The sequence below is a fragment of the Lactuca virosa genome, chromosome 6 (genome assembly GCF_052849685.1).
Source record: "Lactuca virosa cultivar CGN04683 chromosome 6, Lactuca_virosa_CGN04683_v6, whole genome shotgun sequence".
NCBI classification, from domain to species: domain Eukaryota; kingdom Viridiplantae; phylum Streptophyta; class Magnoliopsida; order Asterales; family Asteraceae; genus Lactuca; species Lactuca virosa.
In genome coordinates, this window is record NC_136431.1 from 90795001 (window position 1) to 90816868 (window position 21868).

The 21868-nt window shown below is 35.2% G+C and overlaps 1 protein-coding gene across 1 annotated transcript; it reads right to left on the reverse strand.

Annotated features, from left to right (window-relative positions):
* Positions 1–19488: 19488 nt before the first annotated feature.
* Positions 19489–21633, reverse strand: LOC145122865 (uncharacterized). The gene is made up of 6 exons (XM_079058427.1): positions 21299–21633; positions 21109–21136; positions 20497–20724; positions 20341–20404; positions 20189–20248; positions 19489–19742 (listed from the first exon to the last, which is right to left on the reverse strand). Exons 1-6 carry the CDS (start codon positions 21424–21426, stop codon positions 19693–19695), a joined length of 558 nt encoding a protein of 185 aa, XP_078914553.1. The 5' UTR covers positions 21427–21633; the 3' UTR covers positions 19489–19692.
* Between the last annotated feature and the right edge of the window lie 235 nt (positions 21634–21868).

The following is a 21868-nucleotide window of genomic DNA, read 5'->3' on the forward strand; positions in this document are numbered from 1 at the left end:
ATATATATATATATATATATATATATATATATATATATAGTAATACTTGTTATATAAGGATTTTCTCATACTCATGTCATTGACTATGGTCCTTATCATACTCATGACATTGACTATGAACAAACCTTTTCACAAGCTGCTATGATTACATCAACAAAGATAGTATTTACTATAACTTCATATTCTTAATATGAGATATAGCAAATAGATTTCAAGAAATACCTCCTTTCTTAATGGACATCTACTAGAAGATATCTATATAGCTTAGCCTGGAGGTTTTCTTAATCCATGTTATCCTAACCAAATGTGTAAGGCTTAAGATCCACTTGTGGATATAAAGCAAACATCTCAAGGTTGGAATAGTCATTTTAATATAAAGATACAAGGTATGCTTTTATATCAAAATGAAAGGAACATGTGTGTGTGTTTACTAAGAACGAGTGGGAGGATAGTGATATTCCTAATCTTGTATGAAAGAGACATACTTAATCATTTGAAATGAAATTCCAACTATGCAAGGTGGTTTTCACCTAGACTCGAAAAGTATTGCTAAAATGAATGACTTAATAATGACAAGATACATTCTTGGAATGTAAAATCTATAAGAGTTAGATAAAGATGAATGTTAAAAGTTTTAAAATTCTTTTTGCATGAAATGGCAATATCTTGAAAGAGGTCAAGATACAAGATTCCTTTGGATGACTCTTTGCATTGTTACATGACACCTTTTGATTTTGTCTCAAATGGACCTAGCACATAGGTTGAGCTAGATGAAATGATTTATAGTCTATTTGCTTGGAAAATGAATCCATCATTTATGTCATATCATGAAATACAAAATTGAATGCATGGTTAAGTTACTAGATGACTATGAGAACATTCTAAGAGTTCTTAAAAAGAGCTAAGAGAATGTATATGAGATGATCAGTTTAGAATAAAATCTTAATGTAAAGAGCTACATAGGATTTTTATTTATAAATAAATATAGATAATTATGAATTATAATTGGCTTATTACTTCATTTTAGAATGAAGAGTAAGTTTAGTTGGAATGAGGTCCAAGCACAACAAAAATAGCACAATATACTAAATAAGAATACATTACTTTTCAGAAGTTGAAATCAAATATAATTTGATGAACTAGATTGAATCCTTCTATTCAGGGATAGCCTGGAAATCGTTTGTAAGTAATAGAGTGTACTTAATCAAGCTAAGAAACTCTATGTCACATAAGAGCACCAATTATATTCTCCAAAATATTTAACTATCCTTAAAGTAATGTCAAATATGGAGATGATTGTATTCGCAAAATTCACACAAATTAAATTTAGTCGAACCCATTAATAAAGTCTTTCCTTTTAAGCTAAGTATGAGTGGTCACACTTCAGCCATAAGACCTTTATTATTCTAGTAATGGGATTTTGATTTGGATTTAGTATTTGGATATTGGAACATTTTAACAACAACTATTAAATAATGTTTTGATATACTAGGATATGATCATTACATTAATACTTGTTTTGTTCTATATTAACATGTTTAATCCATGAATAATCTTATTATTCTAAAGATTCATAGTCGGTCATGATTGTGGGAACAATTATGAGGTAAGACTAATATGAAGTGGATTGGCTGACTCTCACCAGATGAAAGTAGGCAAGAAGTGTAACCAAGTTTCATAGGTACTTATCAAAGAACTAGTACGGAACGGACCCGCATCAAGATGAACTCATAGATCGCAGTCGTGAGTAATACTTGATTAAAAGGTATTATCTTTGTATCCTTAACACCTGAGACACATAGTGGGACTTAAGTGTAGGGAGTGTTATGCTTTGATATGACCAAAAGTTGTTCCTTGATCGGGCAGTTATAAAAGTCATATTCGGGTATGGTGTGAACTATGCAAGAGGCTTATGTAGTCAAGATAGGATTTGTTCCTCTTATGTGTTGAGAGTTAGACATCTAACGCGGGTTACCCAAAATTGAATTACAAATGAGATTGATTGCGATCCAAGGCTCATGTTCAACAGGATGTCTGTAACAAAGGGATAATTTATAAACTTACCTTAATACATCAATTGAGGCTTAGAGCTTTTGGGAATTGGATGTTGATGAATGGCATACTCCGTCATATGTTATCGGGGGCAGTGAAATGTTGCTAGACGTTCATCATTGTCTATATCAATCTATGATGAATCTTGTCCAAGTAGGAGATTGAAAGATCTTGTATGCCCAAGAGTCATTATAGAATGATATTGCTAATAATATATGATCCTATAGGGTCACACCATATAGCAAGTTACTGTCAATTGATTATTTATTATTATAATTTGATTATTAATAAATATATCAACACTTGTATTTAATTGGGAAATTATTATTTCATGAAAATAATATTTTACTAATTGGGAATTTATTACTTGTGGAAATAAAATTAATTGGAGAAATAACAACTTTTGAAATATATCATAAAGTATGATTATTTATAAGTTATATTTATATATCTTAATATACTAGTTAAATTTATATAAAAGGTAGTTTTATATAAAATAAGATATTTATATATTCATATTTATATCTTAATAACCTAATTACAATTTATATAAAAGTTAGTTTTATATAAAATACGATATTTATATATGACTAGTTATATAAATATAAATATGTTGGGAATTCTTTATAAAAATGATTGATTTTTATAAACATAACATGTACGTGTATATAAACTAGCCATGAGACAACTTTTGACTTCATTTGAGCATGTCTTTCTCGAAATTTCATGAGGAAACCAAGCATGGTCTTCTTTTGAATTGTTTAATCAATTCATGCCATGCTTGGGACAAAGTTGTCCTTGCTTTTGCTTTACGGTCTCCCTTTCACTTTTTGGACATTATATAAGAGAGAGAGAGAATTGAAAGGTTTTGACACACCTCTTGCAAGTCTTTTTCTTCCTCTTCTTAGAGCCAAATCCGAGAGCTCCATACTCTCTAAGAGGGCTGCCAAATTTCGAGCTTTGCAGGCTCCTCTTCTCCTCCATTCTCTTGCATTTGATGTTTAAAGAATGTCCCTTTGTTGCTTCACCTTTGAACATACATTTGGTATATATTTCGAAGGCTTATGAACAACAAATTACAAGTGAATACTAGCATGTTTTGATGGTTCTACTCTTTCTTGGTGGATACTTGTAGAGAACTCTTGTTTTAAAGTTTCATGCCACACTTCATCAACTTCCAACCTCCCATGAGGATCAAAGTCTTCAAAGGTTGTGTTGCTTTCCCTTCTATGGTTGTTTTAATCTTTCGAACTCTTGCAATATGATCCTTGGTGGGTAAAATAGTTTTAGTTTTATTCAACATTTTTTAAAGCTTCCGTTGTCAATTTTACCGGTTGTGAAACCAGATTTTTGAATAAAAACCCAACATGTTTCAGGTACTTCTAGTTCGAAAGGGAAGAGCCCGGGATGATTGCAGTGCACACACCACCTTGTTCCATATTTTATGATTACTCTGATGTTTCATGATGTATTTTACACACTTTGTGCTATCTTGATGTTGTGATGATGTTTGGATTACAGTTTTATTAATTTAAAAACGAAAACTTTTGGTCTTAATTTTTGGGACGTTACAAGTTTTCGTTTTTAAATTAATAAAACAGTAATCCAAACATCATCATAAAATCAAGATAGAAAAAGTGTTTCAAATACATCATGAAACATCAGTGTAATCATAAAACGCAAAACGAGGTGGTGTGTGCACTGCAATCATCCCGGGCTCTTCCCTTTCGAACCAGAAGTACCTGAAACATAAACTGAAAACCGTAAGTACAAAGCTTAGTGAGTTCCCCAAAATACCACATAACATACATAATAAAAACATAATGGGCCCCGCCCGTCATCCGGCTCCACCGGGCATCGGGTCCCGCCCGGCATCGGGCCCCGCCCGACATCAAGCCACACTTGGTATATAGATTTGTCAGTCATCGGGCTCCGGCTGGCATCCAGCCCCGCCCGGTATACATATAAACATATAAACATATAATCATACAAAACATCCGATAATCACAAAGATAATAGCATACAGAATAGTCATCGGGCCCCGCCCAGCATCGGGCTTTGCCCGATAAGCATATAAGCACATAACACATGCAAGAGTCACGCAGACATCTAGAATCCTAAAATAATAAACCATGGTGTTAGGGTACTTAATGTATTGTGTCAATATTTTTTTGTACTAGAATAGTCCATATTGTAACGGGGTGTGCCTGTCCACCCGAGTCTTAATGATATTAGGGTTAGACTATTTATAGTGCATGCATGCACCGTTTTAGGGTTAACAAGTTGTATTGCCCTACGTAGTCTTTACATGGAAGTTCTTGTTAAACTCTTTAAGGCTATTGAATTTAAGCATTCGGCACCATTTGATCTTCATTGTTCGTATTGTTTGGTTGATTACAATTGTTAGAATCTATCGATCTATCGTTTATTGTTTCAATAATTGGTATCAGAGCAGGAGATTGTGTAAACCATACGTAATTCTTCTGTCGAGTGTAATTAGGGTTTTCGGCTAAGCCTGCTTTGATTGTGCAGGAGGATGATAGTGCTAAGCCTGCTTTGATTGTGCAGGAGGATGATAATGAGTTTGGACGTGTTGAAGTCTAGTCAACAGATTCGGAAGACGAGGAAGTTCGGAAGCCCACACATGGTGGATGTTCGTAGTGAAGTCTGGAGTTCCTGAGAACGAGGGAAAATGCTTGATGGTTCGCAGTGATGTCTCGGAGCAGAGAGGATATGCCATTGATAGCCGCCAGGCCACTGACAACTGCTTTGCTGCAAGACATGTTTCTGAGCAGGTCAGTGAATGTGAGAAAGTCATCAGTATGGTACACTCTATACTCCAATCTCTTGATATTCCTGTTACACGTTACAAAACTGAATTAGACGATCTTAAGTTTACATTCACTAATTTTAGCGATAGTTTAAAAAGAACTCGTTTAAATAATTCTAATCTAAGCGATCAAATCAGCAGGGTAACGAATAAAAGTGAAGAGAGGAGGATATGCATAGAGAAGTTGGAATTAGAGTTAACTAGGTCGAGGGATGATGTCATTTATCTTAAGAGAGACAATCTTCCTTTGATGAAACAGCGAAATATTTTTTGTTTAATTGCGAAACAGTTATATTTTAGCATTACTCAACTGCATCTTGATTGTGAAATAGGTGAAAATATACACAAAATGATTTTACCCTTTCTCGAACAGAAAGAGCATGAAATCGATGCAGAGTGTTATAAGTGTGAATCCATTATGTCCTCGGATGATGTATCTGAATCTTACAAAATTGGAGTTGACAAAATTGAAGCATATATTCAGTCCAAAGAACATAAAAGCTTGTTAAAGCAAATGTTGGATGAAAATGATAAAGAACATATTAAATTTGATACTGTGCAAAAATTTGACTCTTCATGCACAAAATTGAGTTCGGAAAACACTTTCGATGCTGAAAATGTTTCAGAATTTGACGAAAGTGACATGAGTGAGATTTCTGTAGAGGATGAGATCGATTGTTCAGCATTAGTACAAAATGAGTCTGAACCAAAGAAAAAGTTTATTTCTGAAAACTTAGTTGAATATGTTCGTGTTGTTGAAAATAAGGGTTCAGATGTTTTAAATGCAAAAGCTACAGTATTTCCGAAAGTACAAACCGCCCCTAATCAAGTTTTCGTAAAAACTAGACTGAAAAAAAATGCCACATCATAAATAACGTCCACTGTAAATGATGATAATGCTGATTGATGTCAAGAATTTTTCTGGTCTAGTCTAATAGATAATTCGGATGAAACAAAAGGTCTTTCTGAAATGACCTCTTGGAAAACGAAAGGAAAATATGTTTCAGAACCTCTGAATCGTGTTGACTTTTGTTATGATCAGGCACGACCTAGTGGCACTAAGGATATCCCAAGTGAAACCTCCTATGAGCAAAGAGCCACACCCGTTAGAAAACAGAAACCTAGAGCCAACATTCATAAGTCGAATGAGGATCATATCGCTAAGAAAAGGCAACTAAATGCTAGATATCAGAAAAATTTAAAAGAAAGAAAGCGATTCTGGAAATCTAAAAAATTCCAATTTTGTTAATCTAGAAGGATCTGTGAATCAAAATGCGAAATTCTCTTCAACTCAGAAACCTAAATCGTTTTCAAAACCACAGTCTTCAACTTAGAAACCTAAATCGTTTTTGAAAACATGGAAAAAGACAAAACCTAATTTTTCTCCAAAAACGAATGTTTTTAAATCTGTCAATACATCGAAAGATATTAATGGCAAAGGAAAAGTTGTTTCGGAACCTAAAATTTCCTTCAAGGATTCCAAAGAAAATTTGAAAAAGGAGGAAAAGATGTTTATGAAAATGATTGCCAGGCAACACACAGAATCTAAACAAAGACAAAAACTTTTTAAATAAAAGAATCCCAAAGATCAGAGGATTGTTGTTTTTAAAATCATGAAAGGAGAGAATTTCACTTTAATAAAGAGATCTTATTTGGTTGATGAAGCCATAACTTTTCATGTTCTTAAGAAAACCTCACGAGGACCCAAACAACTTTGGGTTCCTAAATCTCTCTGATTTTTGTAGGTGATTCATGACGAACAGTCTGATTCGGAATGGTATATTGATAGTGGTTGTTCGCGTCACATGAGTGGGAAGAGAGAAGAGCTGAGGGAATTTTGATCGCTGAAGGACGGAGGCAAAGTGAAGTACGGAAATAATGCTACGGGAAAAATCAAAGGATATGGAATGATCACGAATGGCGAATTCTCCATTCGTAAGGTAGCATATGTGGAAGGCTTGCAACATAACCTGATAAAATCGTTTCTCAATTGGTTGTAGGTATAGGTCTGAAAGTGTCATTCGATGATGAGGGATCTGAGATCATAGAGAAGAAAACAAAGGCAGTGCTTCTGAAATTCAAAAGAAAGGGAGAGATGTTTCCTTTGAATATAATGCCAATCACCGGAAAGCCTTTGATTTGCATACTTACGAAAGCATCTTCAGATGACAGTTGGTTATGGCACCGAAGACTCTCGCATCTCAAATTCAAGGACATCAATAAACTCGTACTTGGTGATCTTGTGCGAGGGCTTCTCCTTCTGAAATCCGAGAACGGACATCTTTGTGCAGCATGCGTACTGGGAAAGCAAAGTTACAAGAGTCATTCAACTATCATCAACACCAAAGTGATCGAATCACTAGAATTGTTACATATAGATCTTTGTGGTCCATCTGCCATCGAGAGTATTGGTGGTAAGAAATACATTTTAGTTATTGTTGATGACTTTTCCAGATTCACTTGGGTTTATTTTCTTAAACAGAAATCAGATGCAACTTCCAAGCTTAAGGACTTCATCAAGAAGATCGAGCTTCAATTGCGAAAGGTAGTTTGGAACGTTCACAGTGATAATGGTTCGAAATTTAAAAATCAAGTGTTCAAAGAATGCCTGACTGAAAAAGGAGTTGCTCATAACTTCTCTGCTCCTTACACTCCTCAGCAGAACGGCATCGTTGAAAGACGAATCCGGTCTCTTTGGGAAGCTGCAAGGACGATGTTATCATTTGCGAATCTTCCAATTTACTTATGGGCTCAGGCTATCGGAACTGCTTGTTTCACTCAGAAACGATCTCGCATCAATAAAATATTTTCAATCACTCCATATGAGATTCTAAATAAACGTAAACCTAATGTCAAGTTCTTTCATGTCTTTGGTTCCAGGTGTTTTATCTTTAATTCTAAATAGCAACAGAACAAGTTCGATGTGAAAGCAGGCGAAGGGATCTTTTTGGGGTACTCTCTTCCTTCGAAGGCATATAGGATTCTAAACAAAAAGTCGAAAAAGATAGAAGAAACCTATTATGTCACGTTTGATGATAATTATCTGAACAAGTATCAGAAGGTTGATTGTCAATCTGCGGAGATTTTTCCCATGACAAATCTGATGAAGATTCCTCTCTCAAATCTTTACGAGGAATCCATGAACCTGATTAATGAGCCAGAAAAGGCGATCTCTTCGGAATCAAAAGCAGCAGATAATAAAGAAGATGAACTGAAGAAGATCATTGATGATGCTTCCAAAAACCTTGAAAAAGAGCCTCAAATTCCAAAGACTTCGGAAAAACCACCACAGCCACAAACTTCTAATGCTCCAGTTCAGGGGGAGGTTTCCACTTCCACCCCCACATCGAGTACACCTATTCAGGGGGAGCATTCAAATCTTCAAGTCAATCACAAGATTCCAATCCAGGGGGAGCATCCAATTCCAAACGTAGAGCCACCTGCAACATTCCAGGGGGAGAATGAGTGGGAAAATAAAGACTCAGATGCTCAGTCAGAATTCGAAGATGTAAATGCAGAATTGGATCCATCCTATGATCCGAACTACCCTCCTTTGGCAAAGTGGACCAAAGGTCATCCTAAATCACAAGTGATTGGAGCTGCTTCTTTTGGTGTTCTCACTAGAGCTCAACAAAAAGCGAATCAGACTGCATTATTTTCCAAAATGGAATTTTGCATGTTTAATTCGTTCATTTCTAAGATTGAGCCAAAAACAGTTAAAACTGCTCTTGATCATTCCGATTGGGTGCAAGCAATTCAAGAAGATCTTAATGAGTTTGAGCACAATAAAGTTTGGAGGTTGATTCCAACTCTGAAGGATGCATCGGTTGTAGGCTTGAAATGGGTATTTTGCAATAAGCTTGACAAAGAAGGTAATGTAATTAGAAACAAATCACGATTAGTTGTGAAGGGTTACTGCCAAGAGGAAAGAATAGACTATGAAGAAATATTCGCACTGGTTGCAAGGCTAGAATTTGTTCGCATTTTCCTTGCCTATGCAGCTCACAAAATTTTTCAAAGTCTATCAAATGGACGTAAAATATGCGTTTCTGAATGGTGAATTAGAAGAAGCAGTCTTTGTGGAACAACCACCATGTTTCGTAAATGAGAATTATCCAAATCGTTGCTATATTTTGAATAAAGCGGTTTATGGTTTAAAACAAGCTCCTCATGCATGGTATGAAACTCAAACTCGATTCTTAAAACAATCCAAATTTAAACAAGGTTCGGTTGACCCATCCTTCTTTCGCAAGAAAGATGGTGACCATCTGATTATCGTCCAAATCTATGTTGATGATATCATTTTCGGATCTACTAATCCTAGATTAACTGTTGAATTCTGAATATTGATGGTAAGTAAGTTTGAGATGAGCTGAATGGGTCCAATTAACTTTTTCCTTGGTTTAAATATTAGACAGAGTCAAGAGGGTATATTCATCAACCGGGAGGCTTATAGGAAAACCTTGCTAGTGACATTCGGAATGGTGGAAGATTCAAAGGTCAAGGTTCCAATGGCATTCGGAACAAAGCTTACATCATCCTTGGAAAAATCTGCAGCTGATATGACTTTGTATCGACAAATGATTAGATCTTTAATGTATTTAACATCGATTCGTCCAGATATTAAGTTTTCTGTTTGCTATTGTGCCAGGTTTCAAGCGAATCCTGGTGAACCACATATGACTGCAGTGAAGAACATTCTTCGATATCTTAAGAGAACCACCTCACTCGAAATTTGGTACCCTTCAAATTCAGGTTTCTTTGTGCAAGCATTCTATGATGTTGATCTTGGTGGATGCGGTCTGCATCGTAATAGTGCAACTAGAGGATGTCAGTTTCTAGATGTAAAACTCGTAAGCTGGAATCTAAGAAGCAAACATGTGTCTCCTTATCTACCGTTGAAACTGAGTATATCGCAGCTGCCACATGTACTTCTCAAGTGATATGGATTCAAAGTCAGCTCAGAGATTACGAGATAAATATGAAGAGGATTCCATGATACTGTGATTCTGAAAGTGCTATTCGCATGTCATAACCCAGTGAAACATTCCAAGACAAAACATATAGCACTGAGGTATCATTTCATAAAGGATCACGAAGAGAATGGCAATGTCGAAATTCACTTTGTGAGATATGCTGATCAACTAGCTGAAATCTTTACGAAAGCCTTACCTGAACAAACCTTCAATCAAATTTTACAAGGCTTAGGAATGATAGAAGCAGATTTTGTTCCGAAAACAGCATAGTAAAGTAAAGCAGTGTTCTTTCTCCAAACCGCTCCGAGTCCTCGGAATGATTCGGAATCTATACTTCATGTTCCGAATGGTTGCGAACCCTCGGAATGAATCGGAGTCCACCGTTCATCTAAAGGTTCGAAAGTCTTTGTATCCTTTGTAAATTAATTCTCTTCCAACTGATTCGAAAGTTACTGTACATTTCTGTTTTTGAGTTTATTTTTCTGTTTTTTATTTCTTCTTCAGAAAATTCAAAAAACACAAAAATATTTTCTTCATTTTTTTCTGTTTTTTATTTATTTTTCAGAGAAATCCAAAATCACAAAAACATTTTCTTTATTTTTGTTTTATCTTTTTCATACAAACTCAAAATTACCAAAAATATATATTTTTTATTATTATTTTGTGTGATATTTTCAACATGTATTTTAGATGCAGGTATATATTCATTATGATTTTGAATCAGACTGATGGGGAAAGGTTTGTAATTCCAAATCCTTTGCTTTAGTTAAGTGTCCCTAGAAGCATGGTGTTGCACGTTTCCCAAATCCTCTGAGACTCTATGTTTGAAGCCTTACTGAATCGATAACACCAATCATTTCTTCCCAAATAGGCTATAAATTCACATAAGTCATGGACCTATCTTACTCTTCTCAACTGAGTTAAGAGTTCACTGCTTGGTCAGTCCTACATAGCAGAGGTACATTCTATCTTCGGAACCACCTCCATCATTTCTCCATAATTTTCACTTCCACAAATGTAACCCTCGAGACTCTCAGCAATTACCACTTAGGTTTATGGTTACACAACATCTATGTTTATGATCTTAAATTCGTTATCACCACAACTGAGTGAAACCCAAAACCCGAAACCAATTTATGAATTGACGGTGAACTATTAATGAGTTCTAGATACTTTCACCACTGAATTAACGAGTAAAACCTTTATGGTTTGTACCCTTTATGTTTGAAATCTCATTTTTTATTTTGAGTGATCTTTACGAAAAGCTCTCAACCCAAGACTTTTCTTCCCAAAAGATCCAGTTTTTATTTTTCTTGAGATTCCTACAATATCCAGTCACTTAAATAATTCCAAAGCATACTTGTTATTTTGACTACACTGGTCAGACAAGTACTTCTTCCAGAATTTCGGACTTATGTTGAGATTCAAAATTTGGTTGAAGCTTAATCCACCCTATAAAGCCTAAATGAGAAGAAGCCTTTCACTGTTTCTCAACAAATAGATGATCATAATTCAACGGGATTCCACACAGACACTTCCGAGTCTCTCTTGACTCCGAATGAAGAGATTGTTGCCCGGGATCCAACTATTTTTATGTTGATTTATAATTGACATCATAGATTCCTAGATATTATTTGTTTTATTTCTTTATCTTTGGCACACTCTTGCACAAAAATCCTCGTGATTTTTCATAAGTCTGGTTTCATGATTCCGATCGGTTACTTTTAATTCTGATAACAGGTTATGGCAATTTGATGCTTGATTGGGAATGTGCAGAACTAAAATTCTGGATTTCTAGGGATAAGATTTCAAAAAGGCGTGTTCTTTTCAAAAACCCTAACGTCACGCCTGTCAGTTACGCCGCCTGACACACGAAAAATTGTCATGCTTTTCCAGGCGCTTTTATCGGGATATGAAAACGTCAATCGTGATTTTCTCTGTCCACTTATACTGTATAAAAGGAAAATCGACATTTGCTTTTCTCTCACAGCTACCAAAGTATTCAAACTCTCCAGTGAAAATACATCTTTCTCTCTGCACTGTTCATCATCTTCTCCAACGGTTTCCATGGCTAACTCCTCTGAAACTCCATCCTTTGCTGAAAAAAATGCTTCATCGTTTATGCTAAACATCAAACCCCACCAAAACCTCATCTTGGATCTCGATTCATCCAAGTACGCTGAATCAATCACGCCTATGATCGAGTATCTTCGTTACTCTCTGTTAGCTCAAGCCCTAACGACGGCTGAGAATGTCCCATTGGTTCCTCTGTCCAAGGCATTCTCCACTGCAAGCTACCAACAAAGTGAAATTGTGATAACGTTTCAGGTTGATTCCCATAAAACCTCTATCTGCATCGCCCGATTTAGCAGGATGTTAGGGTTTTCTTCAACAGAGGGTTTGGTCGATCCGAAATCGATTTCTTCATCTGTGATTCTGGAGATGTTCTACTAAATAGGTTATTTAGGAAACCTATATCACCTATCGAAGTTCAAGAAGCCCAACCTTCCTCCTATGTGGAATGGGCTTTTCACTCTACTGTTTAAGAGCTTCTCGGAGTGAGTTATGGGTTCAGACAGTACTAGCAAGCTTTTCTGCACAACAATCTATGGTCTTTATTCTGGGATTAACCATGATTATGGTTCAATCCTCTGGGATTAACTGGTTCAAAGCACACTTTCGACTACAAGGCACTCGGAAATCTCTTGTGCTCGCTTCTGGTCTGTCATCGTCAAGCGTGCACTTGTTCGTCTTCAGCTTCAGGTACCAGATGATTCTGTGATGGCAGCGATTCTAATTTTCCATACTTCCAACTTTATTATGTCCGATCCCACCAAATTCGAATTTGTTGGATCCATTCCGGAAACCATGCTACTCAATGTCTCGACGGATAATGTGCTAATCAACGAGTATCGGAAGAAGCATGTCTCAGGTCCTCGTCATATGCCCGAAGATTTACAAAGGGTACTTGAAGAAGGGAACAAGCCCAAAAATGGTGGAAAGCGAAAGGTGAAATTTGGACCTTCCGAGCCAGCTCAAACTCCAAAAAAGAAGATTAAGAAGGCTGCTTGCAAAACACGATCTCCTTCTCCTGTCGCTCAAGAGGATTTGGACTCTCACACTGTTTCGGAGATTCGGAGGAGAGAACAAGTTTAGAAGGAAACCAAAGATACTGCATCAACATCGCAACCTATGGTCTCGGAACCCATGGTCTCAGAGCCAATTCCAACTCAGTCTACTGCGAAGGTATCCTCTCTAATTCCCACTTCGTCTCCCTTGACAGATGATTACTTTCATGTTCCTTCTCCTCCACCTTCTCCAACTGCTACTTCTACACCAATCTCTACACCCATCACCATAGCTCCTTGTCCAAATGTATCTACTGGAGTCTCGCAACCACAGATTTCTATTGCTCAAACAACTCCACTCTACACCGATTCTACCACAACCACTACCACGAGTTCACCTCAAGTGACTGTCAATGTATCTGATACGGGGGCAGATGCTTTTGGTGTTACATTCGGTCAAAGTTCCACCCCTATCTCGCCCTTAAGGAATGATGATCATGATACGGTTTTTGGTGATGATCAGTATGATTTTCAAGATTTCCATTACAGCCCATTCATTGTTCATCAGGAGAGTGATGATGACAATGCACCAATGACGAAAGGGCAGTTCAAGGACCTTAATCAAAAATTAGATACTCTGCTTGAGTCATTCAAATCTTCGTCCAATAGTATGTATTCCTTTGAGGCTCACAAAGCATTAACTGAGACTCTCACCAAGGAGCATGCCAAAAGTCTCGATGCCTCTACAAAAGCAGTTGAAAATTCCGAGAAAACTATTAGGGAAACAACCGAGAAATTCGAAAAACTACTTTCTGATGTGACGCAGTTTATGGCAGAATTCTGAAAATCTTCGGACTAAAATACTGCATCTGCTAATAAAGTTATCACCAGTCTTGGCACCACCCTTCAAACGGAGAAAGAAGCTCTTTCCGAAGTTCGTTCCGCCATCAAAGTTGATAATGTCGAGATGATTTCCTCTATCGTTTCAAAGATTGAGAAGCTACATGAGGATCTGGCCACCGAGAACAAACTCATGGACAAGCTGGCTGGCAAAATTGAGAAAACAAAAGTCCTTTCTCTGCAGCTGTCTCATGCCAACAAATATATTGCCGACCTTAACTCTGAAAAGGTTGTTATAAAAAGTTGTGTAACCCTTTACTTGCAGAATCTGGTAGAGACTCATGACTCGTTACTCACGGTCTCGGTACAACAACATCTTGCGGAAAAACTCAAACTAGTGTTCTCCATGCTTAATCGCATCAAAGGTGTTTCAGAATCTGATGCTCTTCCAAAAAAAGGGGGAAGCTAAGAAGACATATGGTGAAGAACCCAAGAAAACAGCTGGTGATTCTGGTGAGTTCGAACACAAACCAAAGCCAAACACAAAAGATTAGAAGGGTAATGAAGCTTCGGCATCTAAAAGAAAAGGAAAAATGGTTGATGATATTGATGATGAAGAAATTTTATCCAAAGGGTCAAAGCTCAAAAGAAAGTCTCGTGACAAAGAGCTTGATGATATTGAGCGTGTTAGCAAGGAAGCTGAAGCAGCTAAAAAGGAGGCTCGTGAAGCTCAGGTCACTCTTAAAATGGCCCGCTTCCCTCCTTGGTCCATGGAGCGGATTCTGAACGAGGCCATTGACAATCTGAGTATTCATTGGTTGGATCCAGTTATCTCAATTGACTTGGATAACTCTTAGGAATCTCAGCTTGATTTTTCGATCACTCCGAAGAAATTCATGTTCCAATGTTTTAAGAAGATTGAGAAAGCTCCTAATTCGAATAATGATGTCAATCGCAAGATTTTCTCATTTTATCTTAAGCATGGAAATCCCTAATATCATACATGGAGTTCGAAGAAGATTGTCGCAGTGAAAGCTTTTGGGCCGGTTGAAAAAGAAAGCTTCATCAACGTTCGATTCAAAGCAGTCCGAGGAGCAGGGATTTCAGTCTTTGAATTCACTCTTGCTGACTTGTCGTACCTAAATCCATACGATTGGATTTCTTTGTTCACTCTTTTTTCCAAAGATGAACAAAAGTTCGAACCAATAGTGGCACATCTGAAAAAGAATGTTAGTCTCCTACATTCAAGAAATCGGGAAAATAGATGTGGAGATTGTTGTGGTACTAAGAAAGAAACCAAATGTGCAAACCAAAGAAGCTCCAAATGATATCAGCAAGATGAAGATGGGAAAAATCCGAAAGGATAACTGGAGCATGGCGTTTCAATAACGAGAAAGCGAAAAAGTTTAGAAGTGCTTGTTCTCCTTATCAGACAAGCATCTTTATTCTACATCTTGTTTGAACTACGTTTTGGGGATAACAGACAAATGCAAAACGAATGATGTTACGGATAAGAAGTGCTTCGCAGACATGATCAAATGGTATATCGTGGTTCGCAGCACTTTGCTTAGATTAATGCCAAAGTTGGTCAAAGTTCAGAAACGTCAGCCGCACTGAAGAATCTACCTTCTTTAATTTACACAAAGGGGAGATTTTTAGGGTATTTAATGTATTGTTTCAATATTGTTTTGCACTAGAATAGTCCATATTATAACGGGTTGGGCCTCTCCACCCGAGTCTTAATGATATTAGGGTTAGATTATTTATAGTTCATACATGCAGCGTTTTAGGGTTAACAAGTTTTATTTCCCTATGTAGTCTTTACAGAGAAGTTCTTGTTGAACTCATCTAAGGCTATTGAATCTAAGCATTCGGCACCATTTGATCTTCATTGTTCTTATTATTTGGTTAATTACACTTGTTAGAATCTATCGACCTATCGTTTATTGTTTCAACACATGGACCGGCATTGGTGCCTTCGACCCGCTAAACACAGTGAGGAAACTCACCTCTATGTTATAGTTCTTCATAGATCAGTACGCTTCATGTAATCAATCATTAGACTTGGTTTTTATTTTGTGATTCTATCTAGTTATTTCAGCTTTGCACTTAATGAATGTTTGATTTATTTCTTTTTAGCCTAATCCCCTAATTTAGGATTGAATCATTATAGTTAATCAGTTAATGGAATTCATTCTAATTAACTAGTAATATGTAACAAGTAACATATCAGTTCCGTGTCTGAAATTTGACTCTAATATAAACTCAAATTTCATATATTTACGTTTCCGAGCTTGTGAGAAGTATTGAATATTGTTGGGAATTTTACACAAATCATAATGTAGCTTTTCTAATTTGATTAAGAGCATGTTTAATTCAATTAGTAAAAAGTTAGGATTAATTGAAGAGCTTGTTTTGGTTAATTAACTAGGTAAAAGAGAACGTAGTAGAGTTTGTTAGTTTTTCTTAATACCAGCTTAAATAGAACACATTTTGAATAACCACGTCAATGTTGATGGCATGATTAGGAAATTCGCAGCATAACTGAATTCACTTGTTACTATTGAATTTTACTTATTTTATTTCACTAGTAATTTTAGTTAATAATTTTACAACAATCCCCCCTCCCCCTTATTATTTTCTTTTATATGACTAGTATGTGCCTTATGCAAAGAGGCATTGACTTTTAGGTTATGTCCATGAGGATTCAACCATGCTTCCGTGTGTTATCCTTTAGTACATTCGAGCAGTGATAAATTTTATTTGCTTAAGACATCTACGACAGTGTTTTAACAGAGACCATTTCTTGCAAGTAAGAAGGATGGTGTAAGAGAAAAGTAAAAGAAATAAAACCCCATACCTTGTCCTTGTATGGACGGTTTTGAAGAGAAAGAGAGAGAGAGAGAGAGAGAGAGAGAGAGAGAGAGAGAGAGAGAGAGAGTGAGTGAGTGAGTGAGCGAGTGCATTCCACATCATCTCTCTTATATTTGTTGGATCTATATGCTCAAGAATCATTATTGAATAATATTGCTAATAGCATATGATCATAAAGGGTCACACATTTATCAAGTTGGCATATTTTGAATGTTTAGTATTAATATGATTATTAACTCTTGTATTTAATTAGAGAATAATTATTGTTTTGTGAACATAATAATTAAAAAGGGTATAACTAGTTATTATATCATATAGTATGATTCAATAAGTTATGTATAAAGTTTTGGACACTTTGGATTCCATTTGATTTAACTAGTTAGTTAACTTTATCTAGTTGGAGAAACTAGCTAATGATTTGGTCCCTTTCTTTTGTTAAAATTGTAAGTTTCAATAAGCATGGGAGGGTGTTTGTCAACCTCCCGCCTTTGTTCCCCATGCTTGTTTTTTCTAGCTATTACTTTAGAGTATTTTGTAGAATATACTTTACTTGCATGGGGTTAAAAAAGAAATGCATGGGGCTTGCATTTGAGACTACTTTTCCCTTGTTTTTCTCTCAAAAAACATAACATACATCTCCTTTTTCTCTTTGCTCTATTTTGAGGACAAGTTGCAAGTGTTGGAGATGTTGAAGTGCTCCTCCTTAGTGCTTAATTGTGTTAAGAACTTAAGGGTTAAGAAGTACTTCATACAAGATGAAAACTGGCATTACAAGTGTCTTACCCTTGATAGTGGATACACTGAATAGAAACTCTATTCTTGAGTTTTTGTTATCTTCATCAACTCCCCAATTCCAAGTGGTATCAAAGGCTCCAAAGGTTGTCTTCTTAATAATCTATGGTTGTTATTATCTTTCTAGTTCATGTATTTGAATCCTCTTAGTGGTTTTGTTAAAATGATCTAAAGAAAACTAGTTATTTTAAAAGTCTTATGTTTGTCGTTAAAATTGTTTTTATAAAAGATCGTTTTTTGTTATCAAAACTCATCAATATTATGTACATAAAATATTATTATGGTCTTCTATAAGTCTATAATGTTGTATATGACATTTAAATCATACTATATGATTAAATGTAACTAGTTATGATACTTTTTATTATTATTTTCTCAAAAAAAAATTCCAATTAAATACAAGTGATGATTTAATTTATTAATAATCATATTACTTAATAAATAATCAATTAGAGTTTACTTGTTATATGGTGTGACCCTATAGGATCATATGTTATTAGCAAATGTCATTTCATAATGATCCTTGAGGATAAAGAACTTTCATTACCATCATTGTTGAATTTGCCAGACCATAAGTGTATAATAAGGTGACTTAGGTATGAAGGTTGGCCATGGAGGGAGTTTCCATACCCCATCAGTGAAATATGTAGAGTTGGTGTTGAATAGTGAATGTATGTTTTTCTTCATGTTATATATGTTATAGGTTATCAATGGATATTTAATCGTTTTAGTTTGCTATTTGGTATTGTAGGTGCTATTTTGTAAACACTTGTGGATGCTCAGGTTTACCTAAGAAGGTTATTTCACAGAAGGATAAGAATTTGTATGATTTAAATTTGTTTTATGGTGTTTTGTGTGAGTTTAGTGTGTGTGTTTTGTCAAATAGTTTCTGAAATTTTATTAAGTGGTTGTGTAACAAATTAGACATGGTACGTTAATAGGTTTGTGTACAATGTGTAAATAATGATATATTACCTTATAATTTTCATGTTATCTATGATTTTATTTTAATATACAAAGTATGATGGTTGAAGTTTGTTTTTCATAAAAAATGAAATAAGTTTTCATTCTCAGTTTTAAGTGGAAAATTTAGAAAAACGCATTTGGATGTATAATTTATATTGGTTTTTATTTTTTAGTTTTGGTATTTTCAAGTAAAACACACACATATTCTCTCTCTCTCTCTCTCTCTCTCTCTCTCTCTCTCTCTCTCTCTCTCTCTCCCCACCCCAACACCCCTATGTATACATAACTACTTACCCACACGCCATACCCTCACTCCAAATCCACCCACCCAACCCACAGTCTTCCCACCCATACCACCACCTCATCCTATATATACGTTAGGTGTTTAGGAAGGGTGGGTGGGGCAAGGTGTAGTGGGATGGGATAATGTGAGGTAAGTAAGGTGGAGGTGTGTATGTAAGGGGTAGGGTGGGGTATGAGATATGGGGTATAGGTGAGTATGGAGTATAAATAGGGAAAAGTGTAGGGTAAGTGAAGTGGGGGTGGTAGGGTGATGGATGAGGGAGTGGACAAGGGTTAGGGTGGTAAGGGTAAGGATATATGGTAGGTGGGGTGAAGAGATAGGTAGGTGGATTTGGTAGGGATTAGATGGTATATGATAGTGTTTGGTTGGATGAGTGACTAGTAGTAGTTGGGTGTGAAGGTGTTCATTTGGATAAGTATGTGCATGTTTTAGAGAGAGAAAAAAAATTATAGAAAACAACATTTATTATTTTTTTTCAAAATTTGTCTAGTTCTTTGTAATACTGAAAAAAAAAATCATTTCTTAAAAGAATTTTCAAAAAAAAATGTTAACTAAACAAGTTTTCAAAATTTTTATTTTTCTTAGAAACATTTTCCTAGAAAAACCCCTCTTTTTCCGTAACTAAATTGAGACTAATTTATCAATGGATTTGCAATTGATATTTAGTTTGTTTTTGTTCGTGAGATCTGGTCTTGTTAATCGATAGGTTCATTTTATGTTTTAAAGTTCTAACTTAGACTTACAATCAGTTTTTTGTTATGTTCACAACACATAGACACAAACACAAATAAGAATCGTTTTTTTGCTCTTGAGATATGAATCGGTTTCTATTTGACAAATAGTTATCAACAATGTTTTGAAAACAAGGACTACCGGTGTAACATTTTCCAACATTGTCCTGAAAGTGAAACTTTTTAGAAACCACAGGGACCAATTATGCAAATTTGTCTATATATTATTTTGGGACATCTATATACACAAGAATGGAGTTCATATTGCATCTTCACCAGCATAGTGTTTGTGTACCATTTTTCTGTAATCTGAAAAACCGATTTAAAAACACTTAATAATAATAATAATAATAATAATAATAATTAAATTTTTCCATAATCAATCAAAGATGATATACTTATAAGTTATAACTTATCTAACAAATATATTTTTTTTAACATTTTGCTCAAATTAACGAAAAAGTCTTTTTTTTTTAATTTTAACAATACATGACAGATTATGTGATTTTCCCAAAATAATTAAAAATATATATATAGGACTTTATCGAAAACTTTCCCAAAATAATGGGACTTTTCTGCATAAAACTCTATTAAAAATAAACCAAAAAAATGACATATAATTATTTGTTGCACTTAACTTATCCATTGGTAAATATATAACATACTAACATGTTTATTGTTTAACAAAATAACAAAATCCAAATTATTTGTTAGAATTTTATGCACACAATGGAAATAATTAATACGATGAATACCTTCTTGGTTGCTCCAAAGTGCAGCAGCAGAGCTGTTAAGAGGACTATCTATATTTGGTTCTGCATAAAAAACATGATGTATTAATTAATTATTATCAAATTAAAAAAATAAACGTCGATTAAAATCTTATTACTATTTAATAATCAAAAACCTCCTAATAAACTTTGAATAGACAAAAGAATGGTTCGACAATCATAAGCTGAAGACCACTTATCCTGCAAAACAAACAATAATATTGATATTATTGTTAGTGAAAAATAGAAATAATAATTAGTTAAAATTAAGATAATTATAAAGATTTATGTACCTGAAGAATATCAAGACAGATATTCCCAAACTGGTCAACATTGGGATGAAAGCACATTGTTTCAAACTTAACTTCAGGGGGTTTGAAGGGATAATCAATGGGGAAATGTAAAGAGAGTTTATAAGATAAACCCTCATACATGGTTCCTTTACCTCCCTCAATAGTTCCAATCCATGTAAATATGCTCTCCCCTTCTGGAAAAGCAGATACTCCAAGATCTCCACTCATCTATACACATTGATAATCGCAAAAAGTCATGTCAACTGTAAGTTGTAACAGATGTGATCAGTAGATAGTGGTGTTCTAGATTGAAAACAGACACAGATGTGAAGAAAATCTACAATTTTGTGTGCTAAAATTCGTCCTCTTGATCCGAAGTACAAAGTCTATCATTAATTTGGTTGATTCTTGCATATGGATAGGAATCATCATCTATGATCATAGAGACAGTGTACTCGGTACTAGAACTTGATGTTTTTGAATGGATTTATATGTAAAATCAGAGATACTTATAGAAACTGAATTTCTGATGTTCTTACAAATATGTATTTGCAAATTCAAGCTAGACCTAACTGATTAATGAATTCTAGGAGAGACGGTGTTACTACATACCATCAGCGCCATAAGTTCTTTCTGGAGCCTGAAAAGAAGGAGGAAAAGCAAATAACAACAATAAGAAACGTAATGAAGCAAAGGAAATCAGATTCTAGCGAATAATCGAAATTGAATCTCGAAAACTGAAACGAAGGACAAGCGAACACGAAATAGAAATAAGAACGATAGATTGAGAGAATTGAGAGACCTCTGAGTGACTGAATTAGTATCGACGGGAACCGGAGAAGCTTTGGACTGTTTGGACGGCGACGGATGACGTTGTTGGCGTTCTTCGGCCGATAAATTGTCCATCGGCGCTTCTTGTCGAACCTCCATTAACAGATTCTCCGATCAATGATGGAATAATTGATTGTCGGAATGATGAACCGATTGATAACGCCACTACGACTATGATTGGATTGAAATTGAATCTCCAGCTTTGTGAAAAGTAAACATCTGAAAGTGTAAGGAGTATTTTATTTGAGGGACAAGAGACAATGGATAGCTGAGAGACGAATAGTTAGAAAACTATAGTTGTGGGCTCATGGATAAAAAAGATTTTAAAAGAAGCAAAATTTGTCAAAAAAGGATTGAAATTTAAAGAAAAAAAGCATTATATCTTTGGTCGACATATAATGAAATGATAACGTGTGGTTAACCAATTTTGGATGGTAAATTAAACTTTTTTTTTTCACAAATTAATACCAAATGATAATAATAGACACTTTAATTATTATCATACAACGAATGAGAATGCAAACTTTTTTTAAATTATAAT